General features: G+C 47.2%; 2 protein-coding genes across 4 annotated transcripts in view; both read right to left on the bottom strand.

Moving 5' to 3' along the window:
* The window catches only part of ptprn2 (protein tyrosine phosphatase receptor type N2), a 205,656-nt gene extending 195,082 nt beyond the window's left edge, over nucleotides 1-10,574 (bottom strand). For both annotated transcript variants that reach the window (XM_076972719.1, XM_076972720.1), the window contains exon 1: nucleotides 10,230-10,574. In XM_076972719.1, the coding sequence (XP_076828834.1) occupies nucleotides 10,230-10,299 (70 nt within the window). In that variant the 5' untranslated portion in view covers nucleotides 10,300-10,574. The remainder of the gene's footprint in view (nucleotides 1-10,229) is intronic.
* Nucleotides 10,575-11,898: 1,324 nt separating this feature from the next.
* ncapg2 (non-SMC condensin II complex, subunit G2) overlaps nucleotides 11,899-25,872 on the bottom strand; it is a 37,269-nt gene continuing 23,295 nt past the window's right edge. Inside the window, exons 21-27 of one of the 2 annotated variants that reach the window (XM_076973197.1) lie at nucleotides 21,652-21,751; nucleotides 21,234-21,424; nucleotides 20,858-20,998; nucleotides 18,362-18,465; nucleotides 14,851-14,951; nucleotides 12,880-12,976; nucleotides 11,899-12,613 (exon numbers count right to left, since the gene is read on the bottom strand). In XM_076973197.1, coding sequence (XP_076829312.1) covers nucleotides 12,547-12,613; nucleotides 12,880-12,976; nucleotides 14,851-14,951; nucleotides 18,362-18,465; nucleotides 20,858-20,998; nucleotides 21,234-21,424; nucleotides 21,652-21,751 — 801 coding nt within the window. In that variant the 3' untranslated portion in view covers nucleotides 11,899-12,546. Of the gene's footprint in view, nucleotides 12,614-12,879; nucleotides 12,980-14,850; nucleotides 14,952-18,361; nucleotides 18,466-20,857; nucleotides 20,999-21,233; nucleotides 21,425-21,651; nucleotides 21,752-25,872 lie in introns of both variants that reach the window. The other variant, XM_076973196.1, reaches the window with a different exon arrangement.

Here is a 25,872-nt window from a genome sequence, read left to right as displayed (position 1 = left end):
ACTGAACACAAATACCAGAGGGACATTCATCCCAACACTGAACACGAATACCAGAGGGTCATTTATCCCAACACTGAACACTAATACCAGAGTGTCATTCATCCCAACACTGAACACTAATACCAGAGTCATTTATCCCAACACTGAACACGAATACCAGAGGGCCATTTATCCCAACACTGAACACTAATACCAGTGTGTCATTTATCCCAACACTGAACACTAATACCAGAGTGTCATTCATCACAACACTGAACACTAATACCAGAGTGTCATTCATCACAACACTGAACACTAATACCAGAGTAATTTATCCCAACACTGAACACGAATACCAGAGGGTCATTTATCCCAACACTGAACACTAATACCAGAGGGCCATTTATCCCAACACTGAACACTAATACCAGTGTGTGATTTATCCCAACACTGAACACTAATACCAGAGGGTCATTTATCCCAACACTGAACACTAATACCAGTGTGTCATTTATCCCAACACTGAACACTAATACCAGAGGGCCATTTATCCCAACACTGAACACTAATACCAGTGTGTCATTTATCCCAACACTGATCTGGTCTGGGCTGATGTGTGTCTGGTCCTGATCTGGTCTGAACAGACACAGGCAGAACACACGAGCCTCCTACACTCCAGTGGTGGGTGATGTGGTGGGTGGAGCTTCCTCCACTAACTCCAGTGGTGGGTGGAGCCTCCTACACTCACTTCAGTGGTGGGTGACGTGGTGGGTGGAGCCTCCTACACTCACTCCAGTGGTGGGTGGAGCCTCCTACACTCACTCCAGTGATGGGTGGAGCCTCCTACACTCACTCCAGTGGTGGGTGGAGCCTCCTACACTCACTCCAGTGATGGGTGGAGCCTCCTCCACTCACTCCAGTGGTGGGTGGAGCCTCCTACACTCACTCCAGTGGTGGGTGGAGCCTCCTACACTCACTCCAGTGGTGGGTGGAGCCTCCTACACTCACTCCAGTGGTGGGTGACGTGGTGGGTGGAGCCTCCTACACTCACTCCAGTGGTGGGTGACGTGGTGGGTGGAGCCTCCTACACTCACTGCAGTGGTGGGTGACGTGGTGGGTGGAGCCTCCTACACTCACTCCAGTGGTGGGTGGAGCCTCCTCCACTCACTCCAGTGGTGGGTGGAGCCTCCTCCACTCACTCCAGTGGTGGGTGGAGCCTCCTACACTCACTCCAGTGGTGGGTGGAGCCTCCTACACTCACTCCAGTGGTGGGTGGAGACGCTGACTGATGGCTGTAGCTAATGCTGCTTCCTAAGGTCATCCTTCCATTTCATTCATAATGCAGTGACAAGACTTTCAGTGTTTTATAAACAGACATGAACTGCAGAAAAACAGTTCCTCACTAACTCAGGTGTGTGTGTGTGTGTGTGTGTGTGTGTGTGTGTGTGTGTGTTTGTGTGTGTGTGTGTGTTTGTCAGTGGAAAAGAAAGATGGATTGAAAAATAAGATAAAAGGAGACAGAACGTGAGAAAGAGACAGAGGGAGAGAGAGACAGACAGACAGCTTCTTTCTAAGGCTGCTCTCTTCCTCTGGTATTTATAGCTGAGGTAGATTCGACAGCAGTTCAACTCAAACAAGCTGTTACTCCTACACACACAAGAACACACACACAAACACACACGTACACAAACACACACACACACACACACACACACATATATACACACATTGTGGCAACAGATGATGCAGGATGTGTGTGTTTCTGGTACAAATGTGCAGTTAGATGCAGTAAGAACACAGTGGGGATTATTACACACACAAACACTTGGATATATCCAGCTAGATATGAACAGTGTCTAACTTAACCTAGAGTGTTAGGAAGGTGTGTAAGTTAATGTATCTGAACACTGAGTCAGTGTGAATCAGTGTCTCTGAACTTTATCTAATCCAGACACATTTTGACCAAGCTGCTGTGTCTGGTCCTGATCTGGTCTGAGCTGATGTGTGTCTGGTCCTGATCTGGTTTGAGCTGATGCGTGTCTGGTCCTGATCTGGTCTGAGCTGATGTGTGTCTGGTCCTGATCTGGTCTGAGCTGATATGTGTCTGGTCCTGATCTGGTTTGAGCTGATGCGTGTCTGGTCCTGATCTGGTTTGAGCTGATGCGTGTCTGGTCCTGATCTGGTCTGAGCTGATGCGTGTCTGGTCCTGATCTGGTCTGAGCTGATGCGTGTCTGGTCCTGATCTGGTCTGAGCTGATGTGTGTCTGGTCCTGATCTGGTTTGAGCTGATATGTGTCTGGTCCTGATCTGGTTTGAGCTGATGCGTGTCTGGTCCTGATCTGGTTTGAGCTGATGCGTGTCTGGTCCTGATCTGGTTTGAGCTGATACGTGTCTGGTCCTGATCTGGTTTGAGCTGATGTGTGTCTGGTCCTGATCTGGTTTGAGCTGATGCGTGTCTGGTCCTGATCTGGTCTGAGCTGATGCGTGTCTGGTCCTGATCTGGTTTGAGCTGATGCGTGTCTGGTCCTGATCTGGTCTGAGCTGATGCGTGTCTGGTCCTGAGCATACTTTGCACAGACAGTGTGGTTTTGCTACCAGTAAGGAATCAGTTTCAGTTAACTCTGCTCACACTTCTTATCTTTAATAAAAGCAGTCAGATGACCCAAGAGTCAGGTGACCAGAGAGTGGTTGAGTTTGGACTCTCCACTCAGATGGTACTTCCTGATTGAGAGGTTGGGAGACAGACTGGCATTAGAGCCTCTACAGATGGCCTGGCAGTCTCATGGCTGCCTACATTCACTCATTGCAGACTAACTGTTCCTTAGGCTCTGCCAACCCAGCTGCATACCCCAGAACCCACCCTAGAACCCTCCCTACCTCACAGAACCCACCCCAGAACCCCTCCCTCACCTTACAGAACCCTCCCTCACCTCACAGAACCAACCCTAGAACCCTCCCTCACAGAACCCACCCCAGAACCCTCCCTCACAGAACCAACCCCAGAACCCTCCCTCACAGAACCCACCCCAGAATCCTCCCTCACCTCACAGAACCCACCCCAGAACCCTCCCTCCCTCACAGAACCCACCCCAGAACCCTCCCCCACCCCAGAACCCTCTCTCACCTCACAGAACCCTCCCTAGAACCCTCCCTCACAGAACCCACCCCAGAATCCTCCCTCACCTCACAGAACCCACCCCAGAACCCTCCCTCCCTCACAGAACCCACCCCAGAACCCTCCCTCACAGAACCCTCCCTCACAGAACCCTCCCTCACAGAACCCACCCCAGAACCCTCCCTCACCCCAGAACCCTCCCTCCCTCACAGAACCCACCCCAAAACCCTCCCCCTCCCCAGAACCCTCCCCCTCCCCAGAACCCTCCCCCACCCCAGAACCCTCTGCATCTCTTACTGAACAAGATTACCCAGCATCCCCAGCACTCATCTGCACACTTTGCTACACACCACAGACTTTAACAGCTTATTGGTTTTGTTTTTTGCTGTGATCCTTTATTCCTGCCATGATTAATTGATAACCCACATGTATACATGAAACAGACAAGATGACACACCCTGATCACATCAACAAGACCATCATCATCATCATCATCATCATCAACAGCATCAATAACAACAAAGTCTCATCAAGACAAGAGTAGAGAATAATTTAAAACATCCTGACGTGATATGGTGTCACCCAGCTGACTTCACTGGTTCATTCCTGCTGGTTTGCTTTCACAAGGCTTACACACCTGGCCCTGCGCATCAGGTAAACATCACCTGGCCCTGCACATCAGGTAAACATCACCTGGCCCTGTGCATCAGGTAAACATCACATGGCCCTAATGGCCCTACTCATCAGGTAAGCATCACCTGGCCCTACTCATCAGGTAAGCATCACCTGGCCCTACTCATCAGGTAAACATCACATGGCCCTACTCATCAGGTAAACATCACATGGCCCTACTCATCAGGTAAACATCACCTGGCCCTGCTAATCAGGTAAACATCACCTGGCCCTACTCATCAGGTAAACATCACCTGGCCCTGCTAATCAGGAAAACATCACCTGGCCCTATTCATCAGGTAAACATCACCTGGCCCTGCTCAACAGGTAAACATCCCCTGGCCCTGTGCATCAGGTAAACATCACCTGGCCCTGCACATCAGGTAAACATCACCTGGCCCTGCGCATCAGGTAAACATCACATGGCCCTAATGGCCCTACTCATCAGGTAAGCATCACCTGGCCCTACTCATCAGGTAAGCATCACCTGGCCCTACTCATCAGGTAAACATCACCTGGCCCTACTCATCAGGTAAGCATCACCTGGCCCTACTCATCAGGTAAACATCACCCCTTGTATTGGCTGGTTCAGTAGAGCAGGTAAGACAGGTGTGAGGGGTCCATGCTGGCTAAGACTCCGAGTCCAGTTCTATAATTTTCAGTGGTCACAACAAAATAGTTCAGAGCTGTAGTTTAAAAAGTTCGTATGGAAACTAATAAAAATATATAAAAATTCTTGTATTCTTGTTATGAAGTACGTCCTCGCCCGTACAACAATTAAAACAGCAGATCGCGTAGACCACTTGTGTACAATAGACAATAGACTGGTCCTGATCTGGTTTGAGCTGATGCGTGTCTGGTCCTGATCTGGTCTGAGCTGATGCGTGTCTGGTCCTGATCTGGTCTGAGCTGATGCGTGTCTGGTCCTGATCTGGTCTGAGCTGATGTGTGTCTGGTCCTGATCTGGTTTGAGCTGATACGTGTCTGGTCCTGATCTGGTTTGAGCTGATGCGTGTCTGGTCCTGATCTGGTTTGAGCTGATGCGTGTCTGGTCCTGATCTGGTTTGAGCTGATACGTGTCTGGTCCTGATCTGGTTTGAGCTGATGTGTGTCTGGTCCTGATCTGGTTTGAGCTGATGCGTGTCTGGTCCTGATCTGGTCTGAGCTGATGCGTGTCTGGTCCTGATCTGGTTTGAGCTGATGCGTGTCTGGTCCTGATCTGGTCTGAGCTGATGCGTGTCTGGTCCTGAGCATACTTTGCACAGACAGTGTGGTTTTGCTACCAGTAAGGAATCAGTTTCAGTTAACTCTGCTCACACTTCTTATGTTTAATAAAAGCAGTCAGATGACCCAAGAGTCAGGTGACCAGAGAGTGGTTGAGTTTGGACTCTCCACTCAGATGGTACTTCCTGATTGAGAGGTTGGGAGACAGACTGGCATTAGAGCCTCTACAGATGGCCTGGCAGTCTCATGGCTGCCTACATTCACTCATTGCAGACTAACTGTTCCTTAGGCTCTGCCAACCCAGCTGCATACCCCAGAACCCACCCTAGAACCCTCCCTACCTCACAGAACCCACCCCAGAACCCCTCCCTCACCTTACAGAACCCTCCCTCACCTCACAGAACCAACCCTAGAACCCTCCCTCACAGAACCCACCCCAGAACCCTCCCTCACAGAACCAACCCCAGAACCCTCCCTCACAGAACCCACCCCAGAATCCTCCCTCACCTCACAGAACCCACCCCAGAACCCTCCCTCCCTCACAGAACCCACCCCAGAACCCTCCCCCACCCCAGAACCCTCTCTCACCTCACAGAACCCTCCCTAGAACCCTCCCTCACAGAACCCACCCCAGAATCCTCCCTCACCTCACAGAACCCACCCCAGAACCCTCCCTCCCTCACAGAACCCACCCCAGAACCCTCCCTCACAGAACCCACCCCAGAACCCTCCCTCACCCCAGAACCCTCCCTCCCTCACAGAACCCACCCCAAAACCCTCCCCCTCCCCAGAACCCTCCCCCTCCCCAGAACCCTCCCCCACCCCAGAACCCTCTGCATCTCTTACTGAACAAGATTACCCAGCATCCCCAGCACTCATCTGCACACTTTGCTACACACCACAGACTTTAACAGCTTATTGGTTTTGTTTTTTGCTGTGATCCTTTATTCCTGCCATGATTAATTGATAACCCACATGTATACATGAAACAGACAAGATGACACACCCTGATCACATCAACAAGACCATCATCATCATCATCATCATCAACAGCATCAATAACAACAAAGTCTCATCAAGACAAGAGTAGAGAATAATTTAAAACATCCTGACGTGATATGGTGTCACCCAGCTGACTTCACTGGTTCATTCCTGCTGGTTTGCTTTCACAAGGCTTACACACCTGGCCCTGCGCATCAGGTAAACATCACCTGGCCCTGCACATCAGGTAAACATCACCTGGCCCTGCGCATCAGGTAAACATCACATGGCCCTAATGGCCCTACTCATCAGGTAAGCATCACCTGGCCCTACTCATCAGGTAAGCATCACCTGGCCCTACTCATCAGGTAAACATCACATGGCCCTACTCATCAGGTAAACATCACATGGCCCTACTCATCAGGTAAACATCACCTGGCCCTGCTAATCAGGTAAACATCACCTGGCCCTACTCATCAGGTAAACATCACCTGGCCCTGCTAATCAGGAAAACATCACCTGGCCCTATTCATCAGGTAAACATCACCTGGCCCTGCTCAACAGGTAAACATCCCCTGGCCCTGTGCATCAGGTAAACATCACCTGGCCCTGCACATCAGGTAAACATCACCTGGCCCTGCGCATCAGGTAAACATCACATGGCCCTAATGGCCCTACTCATCAGGTAAGCATCACCTGGCCCTACTCATCAGGTAAGCATCACCTGGCCCTACTCATCAGGTAAACATCACCTGGCCCTACTCATCAGGTAAGCATCACCTGGCCCTACTCATCAGGTAAACATCACCCCTTGTATTGGCTGGTTCAGTAGAGCAGGTAAGACAGGTGTGAGGGGTCCATGCTGGCTAAGACTCCGAGTCCAGTTCTATAATTTTCAGTGGTCACAACAAAATAGTTCAGAGCTGTAGTTTAAAAAGTTCGTATGGAAACTAATAAAAATATATAAAAATTCTTGTATTCTTGTTATGAAGTACGTCCTCGCCCGTACAACAATTAAAACAGCAGATCGCGTAGACCACTTGTGTACAATAGACAATAGACTGGTCCTGATCTGGTTTGAGCTGATGCGTGTCTGGTCCTGATCTGGTCTGAGCTGATGCGTGTCTGGTCCTGATCTGGTCTGAGCTGATGCGTGTCTGGTCCTGATCTGGTCTGAGCTGATGTGTGTCTGGTCCTGATCTGGTTTGAGCTGATATGTGTCTGGTCCTGATCTGGTTTGAGCTGATGCGTGTCTGGTCCTGATCTGGTTTGAGCTGATGCGTGTCTGGTCCTGATCTGGTTTGAGCTGATACGTGTCTGGTCCTGATCTGGTTTGAGCTGATGTGTGTCTGGTCCTGATCTGGTTTGAGCTGATGCGTGTCTGGTCCTGATCTGGTCTGAGCTGATGCGTGTCTGGTCCTGATCTGGTTTGAGCTGATGCGTGTCTGGTCCTGATCTGGTCTGAGCTGATGCGTGTCTGGTCCTGAGCATACTTTGCACAGACAGTGTGGTTTTGCTACCAGTAAGGAATCAGTTTCAGTTAACTCTGCTCACACTTCTTATCTTTAATAAAAGCAGTCAGATGACCCAAGAGTCAGGTGACCAGAGAGTGGTTGAGTTTGGACTCTCCACTCAGATGGTACTTCCTGATTGAGAGGTTGGGAGACAGACTGGCATTAGAGCCTCTACAGATGGCCTGGCAGTCTCATGGCTGCCTACATTCACTCATTGCAGACTAACTGTTCCTTAGGCTCTGCCAACCCAGCTGCATACCCCAGAACCCACCCTAGAACCCTCCCTACCTCACAGAACCCACCCCAGAACCCCTCCCTCACCTTACAGAACCCTCCCTCACCTCACAGAACCAACCCTAGAACCCTCCCTCACAGAACCCACCCCAGAACCCTCCCTCACAGAACCAACCCCAGAACCCTCCCTCACAGAACCCACCCCAGAATCCTCCCTCACCTCACAGAACCCACCCCAGAACCCTCCCTCCCTCACAGAACCCACCCCAGAACCCTCCCCCACCCCAGAACCCTCTCTCACCTCACAGAACCCTCCCTAGAACCCTCCCTCACAGAACCCACCCCAGAATCCTCCCTCACCTCACAGAACCCACCCCAGAACCCTCCCTCCCTCACAGAACCCACCCCAGAACCCTCCCTCACAGAACCCTCCCTCACAGAACCCTCCCTCACAGAACCCACCCCAGAACCCTCCCTCACCCCAGAACCCTCCCTCCCTCACAGAACCCACCCCAAAACCCTCCCCCTCCCCAGAACCCTCCCCCTCCCCAGAACCCTCCCCCACCCCAGAACCCTCTGCATCTCTTACTGAACAAGATTACCCAGCATCCCCAGCACTCATCTGCACACTTTGCTACACACCACAGACTTTAACAGCTTATTGGTTTTGTTTTTTGCTGTGATCCTTTATTCCTGCCATGATTAATTGATAACCCACATGTATACATGAAACAGACAAGATGACACACCCTGATCACATCAACAAGACCATCATCATCATCATCATCATCATCAACAGCATCAATAACAACAAAGTCTCATCAAGACAAGAGTAGAGAATAATTTAAAACATCCTGACGTGATATGGTGTCACCCAGCTGACTTCACTGGTTCATTCCTGCTGGTTTGCTTTCACAAGGCTTACACACCTGGCCCTGCGCATCAGGTAAACATCACCTGGCCCTGCACATCAGGTAAACATCACCTGGCCCTGCGCATCAGGTAAACATCACATGGCCCTAATGGCCCTACTCATCAGGTAAGCATCACCTGGCCCTACTCATCAGGTAAGCATCACCTGGCCCTACTCATCAGGTAAACATCACATGGCCCTACTCATCAGGTAAACATCACATGGCCCTACTCATCAGGTAAACATCACCTGGCCCTGCTAATCAGGTAAACATCACCTGGCCCTACTCATCAGGTAAACATCACCTGGCCCTGCTAATCAGGAAAACATCACCTGGCCCTATTCATCAGGTAAACATCACCTGGCCCTGCTCAACAGGTAAACATCCCCTGGCCCTGTGCATCAGGTAAACATCACCTGGCCCTGCACATCAGGTAAACATCACCTGGCCCTGCGCATCAGGTAAACATCACATGGCCCTAATGGCCCTACTCATCAGGTAAGCATCACCTGGCCCTACTCATCAGGTAAGCATCACCTGGCCCTACTCATCAGGTAAACATCACCTGGCCCTACTCATCAGGTAAGCATCACCTGGCCCTACTCATCAGGTAAACATCACCCCTTGTATTGGCTGGTTCAGTAGAGCAGGTAAGACAGGTGTGAGGGGTCCATGCTGGCTAAGACTCCGAGTCCAGTTCTATAATTTTCAGTGGTCACAACAAAATAGTTCAGAGCTGTAGTTTAAAAAGTTCGTATGGAAACTAATAAAAATATATAAAAATTCTTGTATTCTTGTTATGAAGTACGTCCTCGCCCGTACAACAATTAAAACAGCAGATCGCGTAGACCACTTGTGTACAATAGACAACTGTATAACTGATCTGTCTAAACCCGCATATGACGAGACGAATAAATCCTTTATTTAAAAAATGCATTTAGCTCTGAATGTCAGTGTGACGACCGCTATAAAGCGTGAATAAAACGGCTCGAGTCGTCTGCTGGCGCGTGCTGAAAGTATGAGTCCGTGTGGGCACCGCGAGACCAGAGCAGACAGGCTCGCGCTCTGTCGCGCGACGCCTCCCTCGCAGCTGAAGATGAAACCTGCCAAGATATTTGAACGGAGCGTAACGGCGTTATGTAATCGTCTGTGCGCGTGGCAGGGAGGGGGTCTTGTTTCTATCTCTCATCCTGCACACTCGCATCGTGACCCCCCCCCCCCCCCAGTAAGAAAACAGGCCACATCTCAGAGTGAAATTCAGCGCGACAGGAAAACGACAGGACGGTTTCCCCACCTGCGCGAGGACTGTTTCACTACACAGTGTAAGCAAACAAAAGATCTAAACCCGAGGTCTCACATCCCGGCAACATCATAACAGCGCACAGGAACGAAGACACACCATATATGACAACCAGGGACATGAATACAAGTTGATTGTATTTACGATAGAATGCGACAGTGAAAAAATACTTTTTATCACTGTTCGCAATTACTAATTTGTTCGCAAATGACAAGTATACACCACGCGCGCAGACACGCGAGAGCGTCTCCCCAGAAGACGTGAAGTCCATGTGTGAGTGCACTAAGGGAACTCACCAAACCTTCCGGCTGCGGCTGCAGCAGCAAGCATGTGTCCGAACAGAAGAGCCACGCGCACGGGGTCCATTCTGCCGTGCGATACCGTAACGCGCTTAATTCAGCATGATGTCTCAGATGTTCGGGGGGGGGGTGACTGCAACAGTAGCAGGGCAAAAAAACGAGCAATGCAGAGAGACAGACAGGTGAGAGTCAGACAGCTGAGAGTCAGAAAACAGGAGGTAAACGGGTAGGCGACAGGGAACGCAAGAACGAGGAGATATCCAGGTATCGCGAGCGCCTCTCAACTCTTTTGCAGGCGCCAGGAGGATTCAGCACCTCGGACAGCGCCGCGCGCCCGCGCCCCTCCTCGCCTGCTGACGTCAGGTGCTTAAACAAAAACGCACGAGCGCAGACGCTCGCGGATGAGGAAGTGCAGTGTCAACGCTGAGATACTGCTGCTATTAAAGTAATAAACTCGCTCTTACACCGTTACTGGAAATTACCATTTAAGTCATTATGGCTGCATAGACCGATATAAGTACTTTTTTCTTTCTTTATAGCTCTGATTGTAAAAATAACAAAATATTTAATTGATTAAAGCACCCAAACACATTCCCCGTGTCACTATGTCATGGTATTATTGAGTGGTAAGGTTTCTGGAATGGTCTTTTAGATGTAGTTTAATACAGAATAAAGATGATGTGAATGACTGGTGAGGGAGAGAGAGAGAGAGAGGTTCTGAGGATCAGACACAGATAAGGGAGTGAACTGAATGTCAGTGTTCTGACTGAGGGCCACAGACAGTAAATCACAAACTCCCTTACAGTGAGCACCTGTGTAAAGGAACTTAAAACGTAATGTCGCTGTCCTCATTTAATCGAAATGTTTAGAGACTCGAATTACTGTTGATCAAACATCTTCGAGAACCACATTACCATCTAAAATGGTTTCTGATTCTGACCAACCCGAGTAACTCAGGGACCCACCACTCCAGTCTAAAACTTCATGGATATATTCAGAGAAAACATTCCTCAAAGCAGCCGCGTTGTCGTCTTGTCTAACAGTAACTGTGTCATGGCTCACTTTCATTAAAATATAATTATATATATATATATATATGGCTCACTTTCATTAAAATATAATTATATATATATATATATATATATATATATATATATATATATATATATATATATATATATATATATAAACATTTGCTACATTTATGTCTCAATGGCATCGGTACACATTCACAGAGACGCTTCTGACATGTCTAACCTGACTTACCCACCCAGGTGAGGGAACCCGGTCACAACCCTGGGGGAGACATCAGTAGCTAGAGACATACTATACAGACAGCCTATTCAAAACAAAAACAAATCTAGGTGGATATCATGGTGACTGAACATGAACCCAGAGAAACTCAAATTCCTGCCTTTCTTCACTGAAAGGAGGACGCACTCTGGAGACAAAGCAGAGGTCAAAAGGTCGACCTGTCCACACCTGTCTGGTCTGCTGGTACAGGTGTCTGGAACGCTTCTCAACACGCTGGAGCAGACTTAGGTCAACATTTTGACATCCTCAGGATGACGTCTACTGTAGATCTTAAAATGCTCCTTAAATTGCCAACACGGTGAGCGCTGTTTTACTGAGGAATCAAAAATGTAGCACAAAGAAAAACAATATCCAGTTTTGAACATTTTTTATTTTAGATTGAAAGAAAAGCAAAATTTATGAAAGATTGTGAACACTTCAAAGCATCACTAGCACAAGCTTTATGTTGCTGTGTGTGTCAGTGTCGGATACAGCAGAGTCTGTCCTGGACACCTGAGCTATGCAGCCATGTCTGTGTCTGGTGCAGCTCACTTCCAAACCTCCACACAGAACAGTAACATCTGGAATACATGGTTATACTGACCAGACCAAGAGACTTCAAGGCCACCATACAATGGAGAGCCGTAGAGTTTAAATGATCCATTATTATCCTTTATTATGAGAGAAGCCCTAGTTAACAGCTCATGTTACGAGAGTCACGGTTCCTCCACGCAGGTGTGGGCAGGACAGGGTCCTGCAGCCCCACGAGCAGATCACTCAGGGTCCTGCAGAACCACGAGCAGATCACTCAGGGTCCTGCAGAACCACGAGCAGATCACTCAGGGTCCTGCAGAACCACGAGCAGATCACTCAGGGTCCTGCAGCACCACGAGCAGATCACTCAGGGTCCTGCAGAACCACGAGCAGATCACTCAGGGTCCTGCAGAACCACGAGCAGATCACTCAGGGTCCTGCAGCCCCACGAGCAGATCACTCAGGGTCCTGCAGAACCACGAGCAGATCACTCAGGGTCCTGCCGCCCCACGAGCAGATCACTCAGGGTCCTGATGGCATTCTCAGAGATGACTCTGCAAAAGACAAACAGACACACACAAACCTCTGTAAATCTCACTCGGATCTCCCCCTACAGGGGGCAGCAAACCTGCCAGTACAGGACAGTTCTTAAATATTCATTAATTACATGCACAAACAGCAGCAGTGTGCTGATGTCTCCAGGTGAAGCATCATCCTGCTCCCACAGGCTGGCAGTGTCCACGCCTCACGTGTCCACGCCTCACCTGCGTCACATCCACAGGTCCGCTGCTGTATACCTGTGCACTCATGGGTTTTTTACCTCTGCATGTGTGCAGGCTCCACCAGTGCTGCAGTGTGTTGAAGGATCTGCGTCTGGACGGACACAGCGATTCCCTTCAGGTCCTGGTGGAACTTCTCTGCTGTGTAACACACCAGTAATCAGAACATCTGAGAACCATTAGCACCCTCCTGACTTTTGCAGTTCACCGCTCTACGAATGAGTCAGTTAGTGACAGACCAAGAGGTTTTCACATGATCTTCCAGTTCACATACTCGCCCATGATGGGCCACACATGGTGCTCCTCCACACTGTAACCACCACATCTACACTGTAACCACCACATCTACACTGTAACCACCACATCTACACTGTAACCACCTCCTCATCTGCACTGTAACCACCTCCTCATCTACACTGTAATCACCACCTCATCTACACTGTAACCACCACATCTACACTGTAACCACCTCCTCATCTGAACTGTAACCACCTCCTCATCTACACTGTAATCACCACCTCATCTACACTGTAACCAGCTCCTCTACACTGTAACCAGCTCTTCTACACTGTAACCACCTCATCTACACTGTAACCACCTCATCTGCACTGCAACCACCTCCTCTACACTGTAACCACCACCTCATCTACACTGTCACCAGCTCATCTGCACTGTAACCACCTCATCTGCACTGTAACCACCTCATCTACACTGTAACCAGCTCTTCTACACTGTAACCACCACCTCATCTACACTGTCACCAGCTCATCTGCACTGTAACCTCCACCTCATCTGCACTGTAACCACCTCCTCATCTGCACTGTAACCACCTCATCTACACTGTAACCACCACCTCATCTACACTGTAACCACCTCATCTACATTGTAACCAGCTCTTCTACACTGTAACCAGCTCTTCTACACTGTAACCACCTCATCTACACTGTAACCACCACCTCATCTACACTGTAACCACCTCCTCATCTACACTGTAACCACCTCCTCATCTACACTGTAACCACCTCATCTACACTGTAACCACCTTTGCTCACTCAAATACCAAAACAAGGCCCAGGATAAGCACTATGATCTGAATGTGAAGGAGTCTGTTCAGGTCTGTTTAGTTGGTCAAATGTGTGTTGTTTTTTTTTACAACTCTTGCTGTCCAGTGATGATATATTGGCTATAAATAGGCCTGTGTGAACACTCTAATTACACCGCTAATTAGAAACAGATTAATTACACATTTCATTAGTAGTAGTGTTTGGCAAGACTATTATCATCTCCTACCTTGTGGAAGTGATTAATACAGGAGAAATGATCCAACCACACACCCTCACCCACACAACCACACCTCTCACACACCCTCACCCACAACCACACATCCTTACACACACCCTCACCCACACAACCACACACCCTCACCCACACAACCACACCTCTCACACACCCTCACCCACACAACCACACACCCTCACCCACACAACCACACCTCTCACACACCCTCACCCACACAACCACACACCCTCACCCACACAACCACACCTCTCACACACCCTCACCCCCAACCACACATCCTTACACACACCCTCACCCACACAACCACACCTCTCACACACCCTCACCCACACAACCACACACCCTCACCCACACAACCACACCTCTCACACACCCTCACCCACAACCACACACCCTCACCCACACAACCACACCTCTCACACACCCTCACCCACAACCACACCCTCACCCACACAACCACACACCCTCACCCACACAACCACACCTCTCACACACCCTCACCCACAACCACACCCTCACCCACACAACCACACCTCTCACACACCCTCACCCACAACCACACACCCTCACCCACACAACCACACCTCTCACACACCCTCACCCACACAACCACACACCCTCACCCACACAACCACACATCCTTACACACACCCTCACCCACACAACCACACACCCTCACCCACACAACCACACATCCTCACCCACACCCTCACCTTTTCTTCCAATGGCGAGGATGTGAGCAACAGCAGCCAGACCTGAGAGGCTGTCGACGGCCTCAGAGTTCACAGACCAACTCAGCTCAGTCAGGAAACACCTCCAGCACACCACAGACACGGAGAGCACAGTCATTATAGCGCACAGCTAAACATGCTACTCAGCTTTGTACAGTGATACTTCGACATACGAGCTGCTCCACATACGAGTATTCCAAGTTACGAGCCGCGATGCGAGCGAAATTTTTGTTCGACACCCGAGCTCAAATTCGGGATACGAGACGAGCTTCAGGATACTACCGCTAGTAGAACGTGTTACCTCACAAAAGAAAGTCTCATGTCGGTCGTGTCAGTGTTTAGAGCGAGCGAGTGTATATTGTAATCTGAACTTTTTGTCTGCATCATGGGTCCCAAAAAAGTATCCGCTAGTTGAAAGGCTGCTGAGAAGAAGAGGATGATATCCATAGAAACGAAGCAGGAGATAATTAATTTACATGATAAAGGAACTCGTGTTATTGAACTTGCGAGGATGTTCGACCGCTGTACGTCCACCATTTGTACGATTGTATTGTATTTTCTACATTTCTCTTTTCATTATTAACTTTATTGTTTATTTTTACATGTTGCATGTACATTTATTAATTAAAAACATGTATTTTTTTCATAATTTAGGCCAGAGTCCTGCATGGGTCAGTTTTTTGAGACCCGCACCCACCCATATCCGCAGAGTACAGCACCCACCCACCCGCGAACCCGTGGTTATTTCAAAGTTAAACCCGTACCCGCCCGGACCCGTTAATATTCTACCCGTTGCCCACCCGTGCCCGTGAAAAATCACACAAATCGAAAGTAGGCCTGTGTTGAAAAAATCGATTTTCCGATTCAGAATCGATTCGCATATGATGATCTGATTATCGATTCGTACGTCCAAAGATCGATTTTTTACTGAACTTTTACCCCCGCCTCGTCACTGAATTCACGCAGGCGTGCTCGGTCTAACTAACTGTAAAACAACATGGCGACGGACAGTGACGGTAACGACGATAGTCAAATCGGCAATCTAAAAACAGAAGGACAGTTTATCCAGTGTCAGTGACTATTTACAGTTAGTCCGTGTCACTGACAGTTTACCCAGTGTTTTTACAGTTTAAAAAAGTTTAAAATGCTCTTGTAACGTTGGGCGCAAGGCGATGGACGAGACAGAATCCTTTGCACTTTCCAAATCGTTACGTTTATTACATTTACCGAAGCGCAGACAGCGCACATAAAACACGTTTACATAGAACATGTGTGACTCAAACAACGACGAGCACAGGACGCTGCGCGAACGCACATTAAATGGACAAACCACACAAACCCCACGTGATGACGAGACGAGCCACAGGTGAGGATTATCACAAGACGCACCCGCACCCACGGAGATACGCAGACGAGTAGACGCTGACAACGCCCAACAGGGAGGGGTCGGGACCGTAACGTGACAGTTCTGTTATTATATTCTTACTTTAAAGAAAAATACACGTTTACATTTTATACTTTCAGTTTATTAAGTGTGAGCACTTTTAAAATAAAAATGCATTTGGTAGCAACAGCTTTTGGGTGACTTCTTAATTATTTCAATCATAATAATAATGCACTAGGAGTAGTAGTAGGAGTCCACTGTTGCAGATATAGACACCTCAAAGATGTCCTCTGTTTATTGTCCTGGATTACCTTTCTTGAAGGTAGATTTATGATTACCCTTTTCACCAGTCTTCCAGCCATCAGTAACTACCAACTACCAGTAACTATTTGCTGATTAATATTGATATAATACTAGTTTTAACATGTTGCTTCTGTACATAGTCAGGAAACAGCTCATATAAATACATTTTTAATAACACTAAACCCCGAATTGGATCGAATCGGATCGAATCGATTAAATCGGATTAAATCGAAATAAATCGATTCTTAATCTTCAGAATCGGAATCGGATCGATTCTTGGAATTTGAATCGATACCCAGCCCTAATCGAAAGTATTCCTATAGAGCACTTTATTTTTCAATGCGCCTCTGAAAAAACGTCAGTACAACACAAAATAAAATCTAAGGTTTCTGTGCAGGAACAGTATTCCTATATAAAAGTAGCAACTGGTAAAACGCAAGAAAATTTATGTAGCCAACCGGTGCCATAACACAATGCAAAACGAGAGGGAACAAATGCCAGTATAACAACTAAATAAAATCGCATAGGTTCACAAATCTATCCTAGGTTACTGTGCAGGAACAGTATATCGTCCACAGTCCCAGGTTTGAGCTGCGTTCTGCGCTCTTGGATCACAAATCCAGCGGAGGAAAAATCTCTCTGACTGGCAGCGCTGGATGTGAGGATTGAGAGGACACTTTGGGCTGTGGTGGCAGCAGCACGCCAAGTTCTCTCTCCTCATTTGTCCTTGTTCTAGCACGGCCACCCATTTAGCTTTGTAACCACCAAGCAAGCTACAATAAATGCCCGGTACTGCGTTATAACCAGCCTCTGCTCATGTTTCCGCTGGAAAAGAACTGAAGTTTGCTGACCGGTGTCAGCCAGAGGAGGATGGGTTCCCCCCCTGAGTCTTGGTTCCTCTCAAGGTTTCTTCCTCATGCAAAAAACTAGGGAGTTTTTCCTTGCCACTGTCGCCTTTGGCTTGCTCACTGGGGGCTAGGACTCGGCACTTGTAAAGCTGCTTTGTGACAACAACTGTTGTTAAAAGCGCTATATAAATAAAATTTGATTTGATTATTACCCCAGAACAGGTGAAGAGTAAAGTTCAGCCCGCTCTGGCCAACGGAGCTACGGTATAAGTAAGCTCCCCCTGAACTTCGCGATCGGGAGGCGCTAATCAGGCAAAATGTAACACTATGTTTATTACGTAGAAAATAAAAGCCTACTAAAAATGACCACTTATTTAACTTACCCGCCCGCATACCCACCCGTAAAATTGCGGTATGTGTAAAACCCGTTTCAGCATCTATTTGCCCGTACCCGTGGGTACCCGACCCGGTGCAGGACTCTAGTTTAAGCTAACTTTGGGACTTTTTTGAGGTCTGAAACCAATAAGAGTTATTTAAATTCATATGGGGAAAATTTGTTCGAGATACGAGTTGATCTACTTACGAGCTCGGGTCTGGAACGAATTAAACTCGTATGTCGAGGTACCACTGTAGTATAGAATTATAGTAGAATTAGAAACAGACTATAAAGCTGGACTATAGTACACTTTGGTTTGAGTGTGTGTGTGTGTGTGCGCATGGGGTGTACCTGGTTTGAGTGTATGTATGTGTGTGCATGGGGTGTACCTGGTTTGAGTGTGTGTGTGTGTGTGGGGTGTACCTGGTTTGAGTGTGTGTGTGTGTGTGTGTGTGTGTGTGTGTGTGTGGGGTGTACCTGGTTTGAGTGTGTGTGTGTGAGTGTGGTGTACCTGGTTTGAGTGTGTGTGCGTGTGTGTGTATGGGGTGTACCTGGTTTGAGTGTGTGTGTGTGTGTGTGTACCTGGTTACTCCAGGACACTTGAGGATGTCTGTGATTATTGTGGCTGAGAGCGGTGGCAGGTCAGAGGCTGTCTCTGGGGTCATGACCTCTTCTGGATGAGACAGCTGGGGAGGGGGGGGGGGGTCAAGGGTCAGGAACAGGCTTTCAGAATCACACAATTCATGCAAACTGACATCTGCTGGTGTAGATCACAAAAATACACTTAAGTGACAAACATCAACGAACGTGTGGAGACGTGGTGACGTGTGGAGACTTGGTAACGTGTGGGGACGTGATGACGTGTGAAGACGTGTGGGGACGTGGTGACGTGTGGGGACGTGGTGACGTGTGGAGACGTGGTGACGTGTGGAGACGTGGTGACGTGTGGGGACGTGGGGACGTGGTGACGTGTGGGGACGTGATGACGTGTGGAGACGTGAAGACGTGTGGGGACGTGAAGACGTGTGGGGACGTGAAGACGTGTGGAGACGTGGTGACGTGTGGAGATGTGGTGACGTGTGGAGACGTGGTGACGTGTGGGGACGTGAAGACGTGTGGGGACGTGGTGACGTGTGGGGACGTGTGGAGACGTGGTGACGTGTGGGGACGTGATGACGTGTGGGGACGTGATGACGTGTGGGGACGTGTGGAGCAGTGATGACGTGTGGGGACGTGAAGACGTGTGGGGACGTGGTGACGTGTGGGGACGTGAGGAGACGTGGTGACGTGTGGGGACGTGAGGGGACGTGTGGGGACGTGAGGAGACGTGTGGGGACGTGGTGACAGGTGTGGGGACGTGAGGAGACGTGTGGGGACGTGTGAAGACGTGATGACGCAGGGCCTGTTTGTTCAGGACACATCTGAACGGTTCCCTACACCTACACCGTTTATCACACGTGCACTGCTGCCTTCAGACTGAATGTTCCAGTCTGCACTGCCTCTGCTACCAGCACGTCCAAGACCCAGGCAGGGTTAGGGGTTACGTGTGTGTGTATATATATATATATATTAGGGGTGGGACGCGATTAAAAACATTTATCGAATTAATTATAAGCTTTGTAATTAATTAATTGAAATTAATCGCATTTTAATCGCATTTCAATATTTTACATGAGAAATATTAATTTAAGTTTGAATGATGAATGAATCAATGAACATAATCATAAACCTCAACATCTTGTTTATTTTTCCACCAGTCTACTACACAGACCAATAGATGAGTGCAGAAAACAGAGGACACTGTTTTCAGAACACTGGAAATTCTGACCAAAAATGAGTTTTGCTCAGGATATTGGAAGAATAAGAAGAACTGAAGTAAATCAGATGTTTTTTAAATACCATTTTAGATGGTAGACTTTCCTTAATTTCCCAGGCCTCTGCCACAGGCATCTCTATAGTGCCTAGAAGTGGTCTTCTGCATGCTCAAAGCAAATGACTGGATCTTCCATTCATCATCTATAATATGAGCTGTCACACCAAGATAATTCTTGTTGCTAACAGAGGTCCAGTGATCCCCAGTCAGAGCCACATTTGTGGCGCTCTTCACAATAACCTGTTTTACTTCCCTTTCCTCATCATACAGCTGCTGGATTTTCTTCCACATTGTCTTTCTGGACGGCAGTTCGTAACTTACATCAGCTGACGCAATTTGCAGCGCTTCATGTAAGCCTTCGACCACAGAGAGTCCACAGCAATACATCTCGCCAGTGAATTGGTCAATTTTGTTTCTTAATTTGAACCCCGACATGTGGTCAAGTGTTGACTGGCGACACTGCTCGTACAAGTAATACATTTATCAGCTAAGTTATCATTACTGACCTGCGCGTTAGCACCAACATGTTTTGCGTTGAGGTGGTAACGAAGGGTGGAAGTGCTCCTGTGATAAGTGAACTCCTTCCTACATAAAGTGCAAATAACACTATGTGTGTTCTTATATTTAAATTTCCCATCCACCAGCGTAGCCTCTTCAGTCAGCTCCATCATGATCTTATTGTGCGTCCATATACTCTGTATGTCTGGAACTCGTGCACTGAGAAACATTTCACGATGCAAAAGTGTCTCATGCGTTAAATGCGTTAAATTTTTTTAGTTCGTTAATTTCCCTGTAATTAATTAATCGAAATTAACGCGTTAAAGTCCCACCACTAATATATATATGAAATATAATCACACAGTCATACTGTCCTAACACAGGGAGCGTGGGTAATCACACAGTCATACTGTCCTAACACAGGGAGCGTGGGTAATCACACAGTCATACTGTCCTAACACAGGGAGCGAGGGTAATCACACAGTCATACTGTCCTAACACAGGAAGCGTGGGTAATCACACAGTCATACTGTCCTAACACAGGGAGCGTGGGTAATCACACAGTAATACTGTCCTAACACAGGGAGCGTGGGTAATCACACAGTCATACTGTCCTAACACAGGGAGCGTGGGTAATAGGGGATATAGGCTGGTGGGTAATCATGGACCTCCAGCCCTGCAGCTTCATGCCTGTGTAAATGTCGGACCTTCTGCAGCTGACGGCTCATGTCGATGATGACAGCAGCACACAGCGATGAGAAGATCCCCGTCAGGAACTCCTCCCTGTCAGACGCCAGCGGAGTAACCAGCAGGAAGTCATACAGGGCGTTCTCAGACAAGCAGCACAGCTGGACACACAAACACACATTAATAATGTCCATTGTATGGTTGTAGGTTGGGTCTGTGTGTGTGTGTGTTTATGTGGTTTTGTTGATAGGTGGGTCTGTAAGTGATTCTGTAGGCGTGTGTGTGTAGTTGTGTGTGTGTAGTTGTTTGTGTGTGTGTGTGTGTGTGTGTGTGTGTGTGTGTGTGTGTGTGTGTGTGTGTGTGTGTGTGTGTGTGTGTGTGTGTGCGCGCGCTAACCTCCTGACCCTCCTCTTTGTCTGTACGAAGGCGATGTGCCATGACCTCCAGAACTTTCTGGAAAATATTGGTTATGATTCTGAGGGTGATGGACAGTTGCTCCTCCTGTGCCTCAGCATTGTGGGAAATGGTGTTCTGAGCCATCTCAGTTAGCACCGACAACAGCAGCGGGATACACACATATCCCTTCTCTGAAGGAGCAAGGAAGACACCAATACAGGCATAGAAGACACACACACACACACACACACACACACACACACACACACACACACACACACACACACACACACACACACACACACACACACACACACACAAACGTATTTTTTATTGGATGTAAACAGCAGTTAAGCAGGTCAGTTCTCACTGTTCTACAGCTCACTGATTCTTGTGTGTGTGTGTGTCTATAACTCACTAGACAGTAACACACAGGAGCCCAGTTGCAGCACATGGTCGTTGAAGTTGGCATCTCCCATGGCAACCTGCACAACATCCCTACACACTCTCAGACAGCTCTGAAACAGAGAAGAGTCACAGAACCTTCATCACCCAGTTACAACCAGCACAGAACCCTCACCACCCAGTTACAACCAGCACAGAACCTTCACCACCCAGTTACAACCAGCACAGAACCCTCATCACCCAGTTACAACCAGCACAGAACCCTCATCACCCAGTTACAACCAGCACAGAACCTTCACCACCCAGCTACAACCAGCACAGAACCTTCACCACCCAGTTACAACCAGCACAGAACCCTCATCACCCAGTTACAACCAGCACAGAACCTTCACCACCCAGCTACAACCAGCACAGAACCTTCACCACCCAGCTACAACCAGCACAGAACCCTCACCCAATTAAAACAGCTTATGGCTACCCATGATGGAACTCGTACAGATATACATGTGGTGTTGTACACCCACTCTAAACACAACACTGGAGCTGCAGGACAATGCAGTGTGTTGGGATAATCCTGACTCCACCCCCTTCTACAACGAGCTGGGATAACCCTGACTCCACCCCCTTACACAACGAGCGGGGATCACCCTGACTCCACCCCCTTACATAACAAGCGGGGATAACCCTGACTCCACCCCCTTCAACAACGAGCTGGGATAACCCTGACTCCACCCCCTTCAACAACGAGCTGGGATAACCCTGACTCCACCCCCTTACACAACGAGCTGGGATCACCCTGACTCCACCCCCTTACATAACAAGCGAGGATAACCCTGACTCCACCCCCTTCAACAATGAGCTGGGATAACCCTGACTCCACCCCCTTCTACAACGAGCTGGGATAACCCTGACTCCACCCCCTTACATAACAAGCGGGGATAACCCTGACTCCACCCCCTTCAACAACGAGCTGGGATAACCCTGACTCCACCCCCTTCTACAATGAGCTGAGATAACCCTGACTCCACCCCCTTCAACAACGAGCTGGGATAACCCTGACTCCACCCCCTTCTACAACGAGCTGGGATAACACTCACACCAGCAAGTCCTGCTATATTAAAGAATGAGATAAGGATATGAGCATTTGTTGTCTGGTCCACACACACACACACCCATACACCATCATTGCTCGCAGTAAAAATCCCCATTTAATTTTTTTAATCACAAATAGGGCTGGGTATAGATTCAAATTCCAAGAATCGATCCGATTCCGATTCTCAAGATTAAGAATCGATTTATTTAGATTTAATCGATTCGATCCGATTCGGAGTTTAGTGTTATTAAAAATTTATTTAAACTGTTTCCTGACTGTGTAGAGAAGCAACATGTTAAAATTAGTATTATATCGATATTAAACAGCAAATAGTTACTGGTAGTTGGTAGTTACTGATGGCTGGAAGACGGTGAGAAGGGTGATGGTGAATCTACCTTCAAGAAAGGTAATCCAGGACAATAAACACAGGACATCTTTGAGGTGTCTATATCTGCAACAGTGGACTCCTACTGGGACACTAACCAGTGCATTATTATTATGATTGAAATAATTAAGAATTCACCCAAAAGCTGTTGCTACTAGGGATGCAAATGATTAATCGACTTTCGATTAATTGTCGATCAAGAGGTTACTCGATCAAAATGTATTAATCACGATTAATCGTTAGAGAGCGCTCCTGTAGTAACTTGAACAGAGTGTAAGAACGAGAGGTGAACACGTGTCGCGAAAGACCAGAGTGGAAAACAAAATGAAGCGGGCAAAAAGACGTGCGGTGTGGGACCATTTTGAAGCGGGTTCGGGAAACGAGGCAGAAACTGCGTAATCCAGAAAATCCAGAGGAGGGAAACTTTATTTTCCATGCAACTCAAACAATAGCACTGTTCTCTTCCCCTCCCCTGGCGCGCACAGGCGCCGCTCTCCCAGTGTCACTTAAAGGGCCAAGTGCCTGTCTGTTAGGGAACTCGCTGCGAGGAGTAGTAGTCGCTACAATTTCAACATTGTTAATTTAGGCAAAGAAGTCAGATGTTCTCTGTGTAATGCGGTATTGAAGTACAACAGTTCCACTAGCTCACTCAATTATCATTTGAACACCGTGCATGCAGCTGTCCTGCATATCACCAGTGCACCTGGTCAACCTAAAATCACAGCTACACTGGGAAGGCGAGCGTTTTCGAAACTCGCTACAAAAAAATACGAGTGAGCTAAAAACAAAGCTATCTACTGCTACTACTGTAGCCCTTACAACAGATTGTTGGACGGCTCTAACAACAGAAAGTTACATTACCGTGACGTGCCACTACACTGAGGAGAACTGGCAGCTAAAATCTGCAGTGCTGATTACGACAAACATGTCGGATAGACACACCACTGACAATTTAACTGACAAGCTCAATGATGTTGTGGAGACTTGGGCACTCTCCGGTCGCGTTACAGCATGTGTTCACTACAACGCTAGAAACATTGTCCAAGCATAGGCTCAATAATATTCTGTTTGGCTCTCTATTTAATTTCTTCTTCTTTTTTTTTTTACATTTTTTTTAATGTCTAATGTTTCAAATGCAAGAACGGAGCCAGTCCTTAATTTATTCCTTTTTTAAATGAAAGAATGTATTTTGTTATACCATAAAAAATTCCTAATGCATAATTACTTGAGCAATATATTATATAATACAATATAATTATCATAATATAATATAATATATACTTTTTGAACAAAGTGTTTTAACTATTTAGCTGGTATTTTTAAAGGCCCTATTGAAACACTGAAATTCAGGTGAAAAACGCTGCTTATTGATTAATCGAAAGTCGATCGATAAGATCAATCAACTAACGATTAATGAATTAATCGATAATTTGCATCCCTAGTTGCTACCAAATGCATTTTTATTTTAAAAGTGCTCACACTTAATAAACTGAATGTATAAAATGTAAACATTGTGTATTTTGCTTTAAGTGCGAATATAAGAACAGAAAATTTTAAACTTAAACTGTAAAAACACTGGGTAAACTGTCAAGTGACACGGACTAACTGTAAACAGTCACTGACCTCGAAGTCAAAAAGAAGATCAACGATCCCTCCCTCTAAGCTACGCAAGCTCCCACACTACGCAAAGTAAAGCCTGGTTTATACTTGACGCGTCGCGAGGGTCCGCACGCCGAAAATGACAATCGTGGTGGCTCCGCCCGTGTGGGAGGGCCTCGCGCGCTGGCGATTCACGAGGTCGTGTACCTCTCGAATTTTGTAACTTCACGCGCGCATGAAACAAGTCATGTTTGCTGGGCTCATACACCTTTACCAGGTGGTAAAAAGCACTTGAACGTCACTTTCAAGGTCCATTTCAATAATTCCCAGCACGTTAAACCTAATTAAGTTAAATATTTATATATATATACTAGTAACGATTCGAAATAATTCGCTTTTTCATCATTTATTTAATAATTCGCTTTTTCACATTATTTAATGGTTGTTAATTTTCAAAACGCCCAATCTTAAAGTCTTCACGTTCTCTCATGTTTCATCCTGGAATTACAAGATGTAACATAATACAAGAGAACTGGTCAATTAGACAGCTATTTGTTGTGAAACTAAGTAGTTACAATTTCAAGCATTTTCAAGTACTTTAGCCTAAATTCCAGCACTTTGGAAATCTGGAACACAATGCAACATTAAAATTGGTCAGGTAAATGTTCCTTCCCCTGTTTTTGAGGGGTGTTTCTTTATACTACCACTTATCGTTTCGGAGAACACTGCAAAGAATGTGACGCGCCAAGTATAAACGCCTCCGCCGTTCGCGCGAGGTGTGCAGAGTCGCGCGCTACGGTCACTCACGAAAGTATAAATAAGGTCGCATCTTACAACTAAAGTTGCCCTCCATGTATGAAGAAACTAAAATAAATTTTGTAGGATAGAGTTTAGTTTGTTAAGGCTCTATTTGTTATTTTGTACATGATTGTTCCTGTATTTATTTATTATTTATTTTATGTTGCACATTGCTGTTAGTGCACATTGTTGCTACCAAAAAAAGCCACTTGATGGCTGGTACCCTCTGTGACCTCTCATTTTTGTTTTTATTTATTTGTTTGTGTTGTTTTCCACTGAGAATAAGATTGTTACATTTATCTTAAATTAAATATTAATTTGACCATTATGCCTACTGTGGTGTATTACAGATCACTTGT

This window comes from Brachyhypopomus gauderio, chromosome 14 (assembly GCF_052324685.1).
Source record: "Brachyhypopomus gauderio isolate BG-103 chromosome 14, BGAUD_0.2, whole genome shotgun sequence".
In the NCBI taxonomy this organism is placed as follows: Eukaryota; Metazoa; Chordata; class Actinopteri; order Gymnotiformes; family Hypopomidae; genus Brachyhypopomus; species Brachyhypopomus gauderio.
This window is presented reverse-complemented; position numbering and strand designations above follow the sequence as displayed.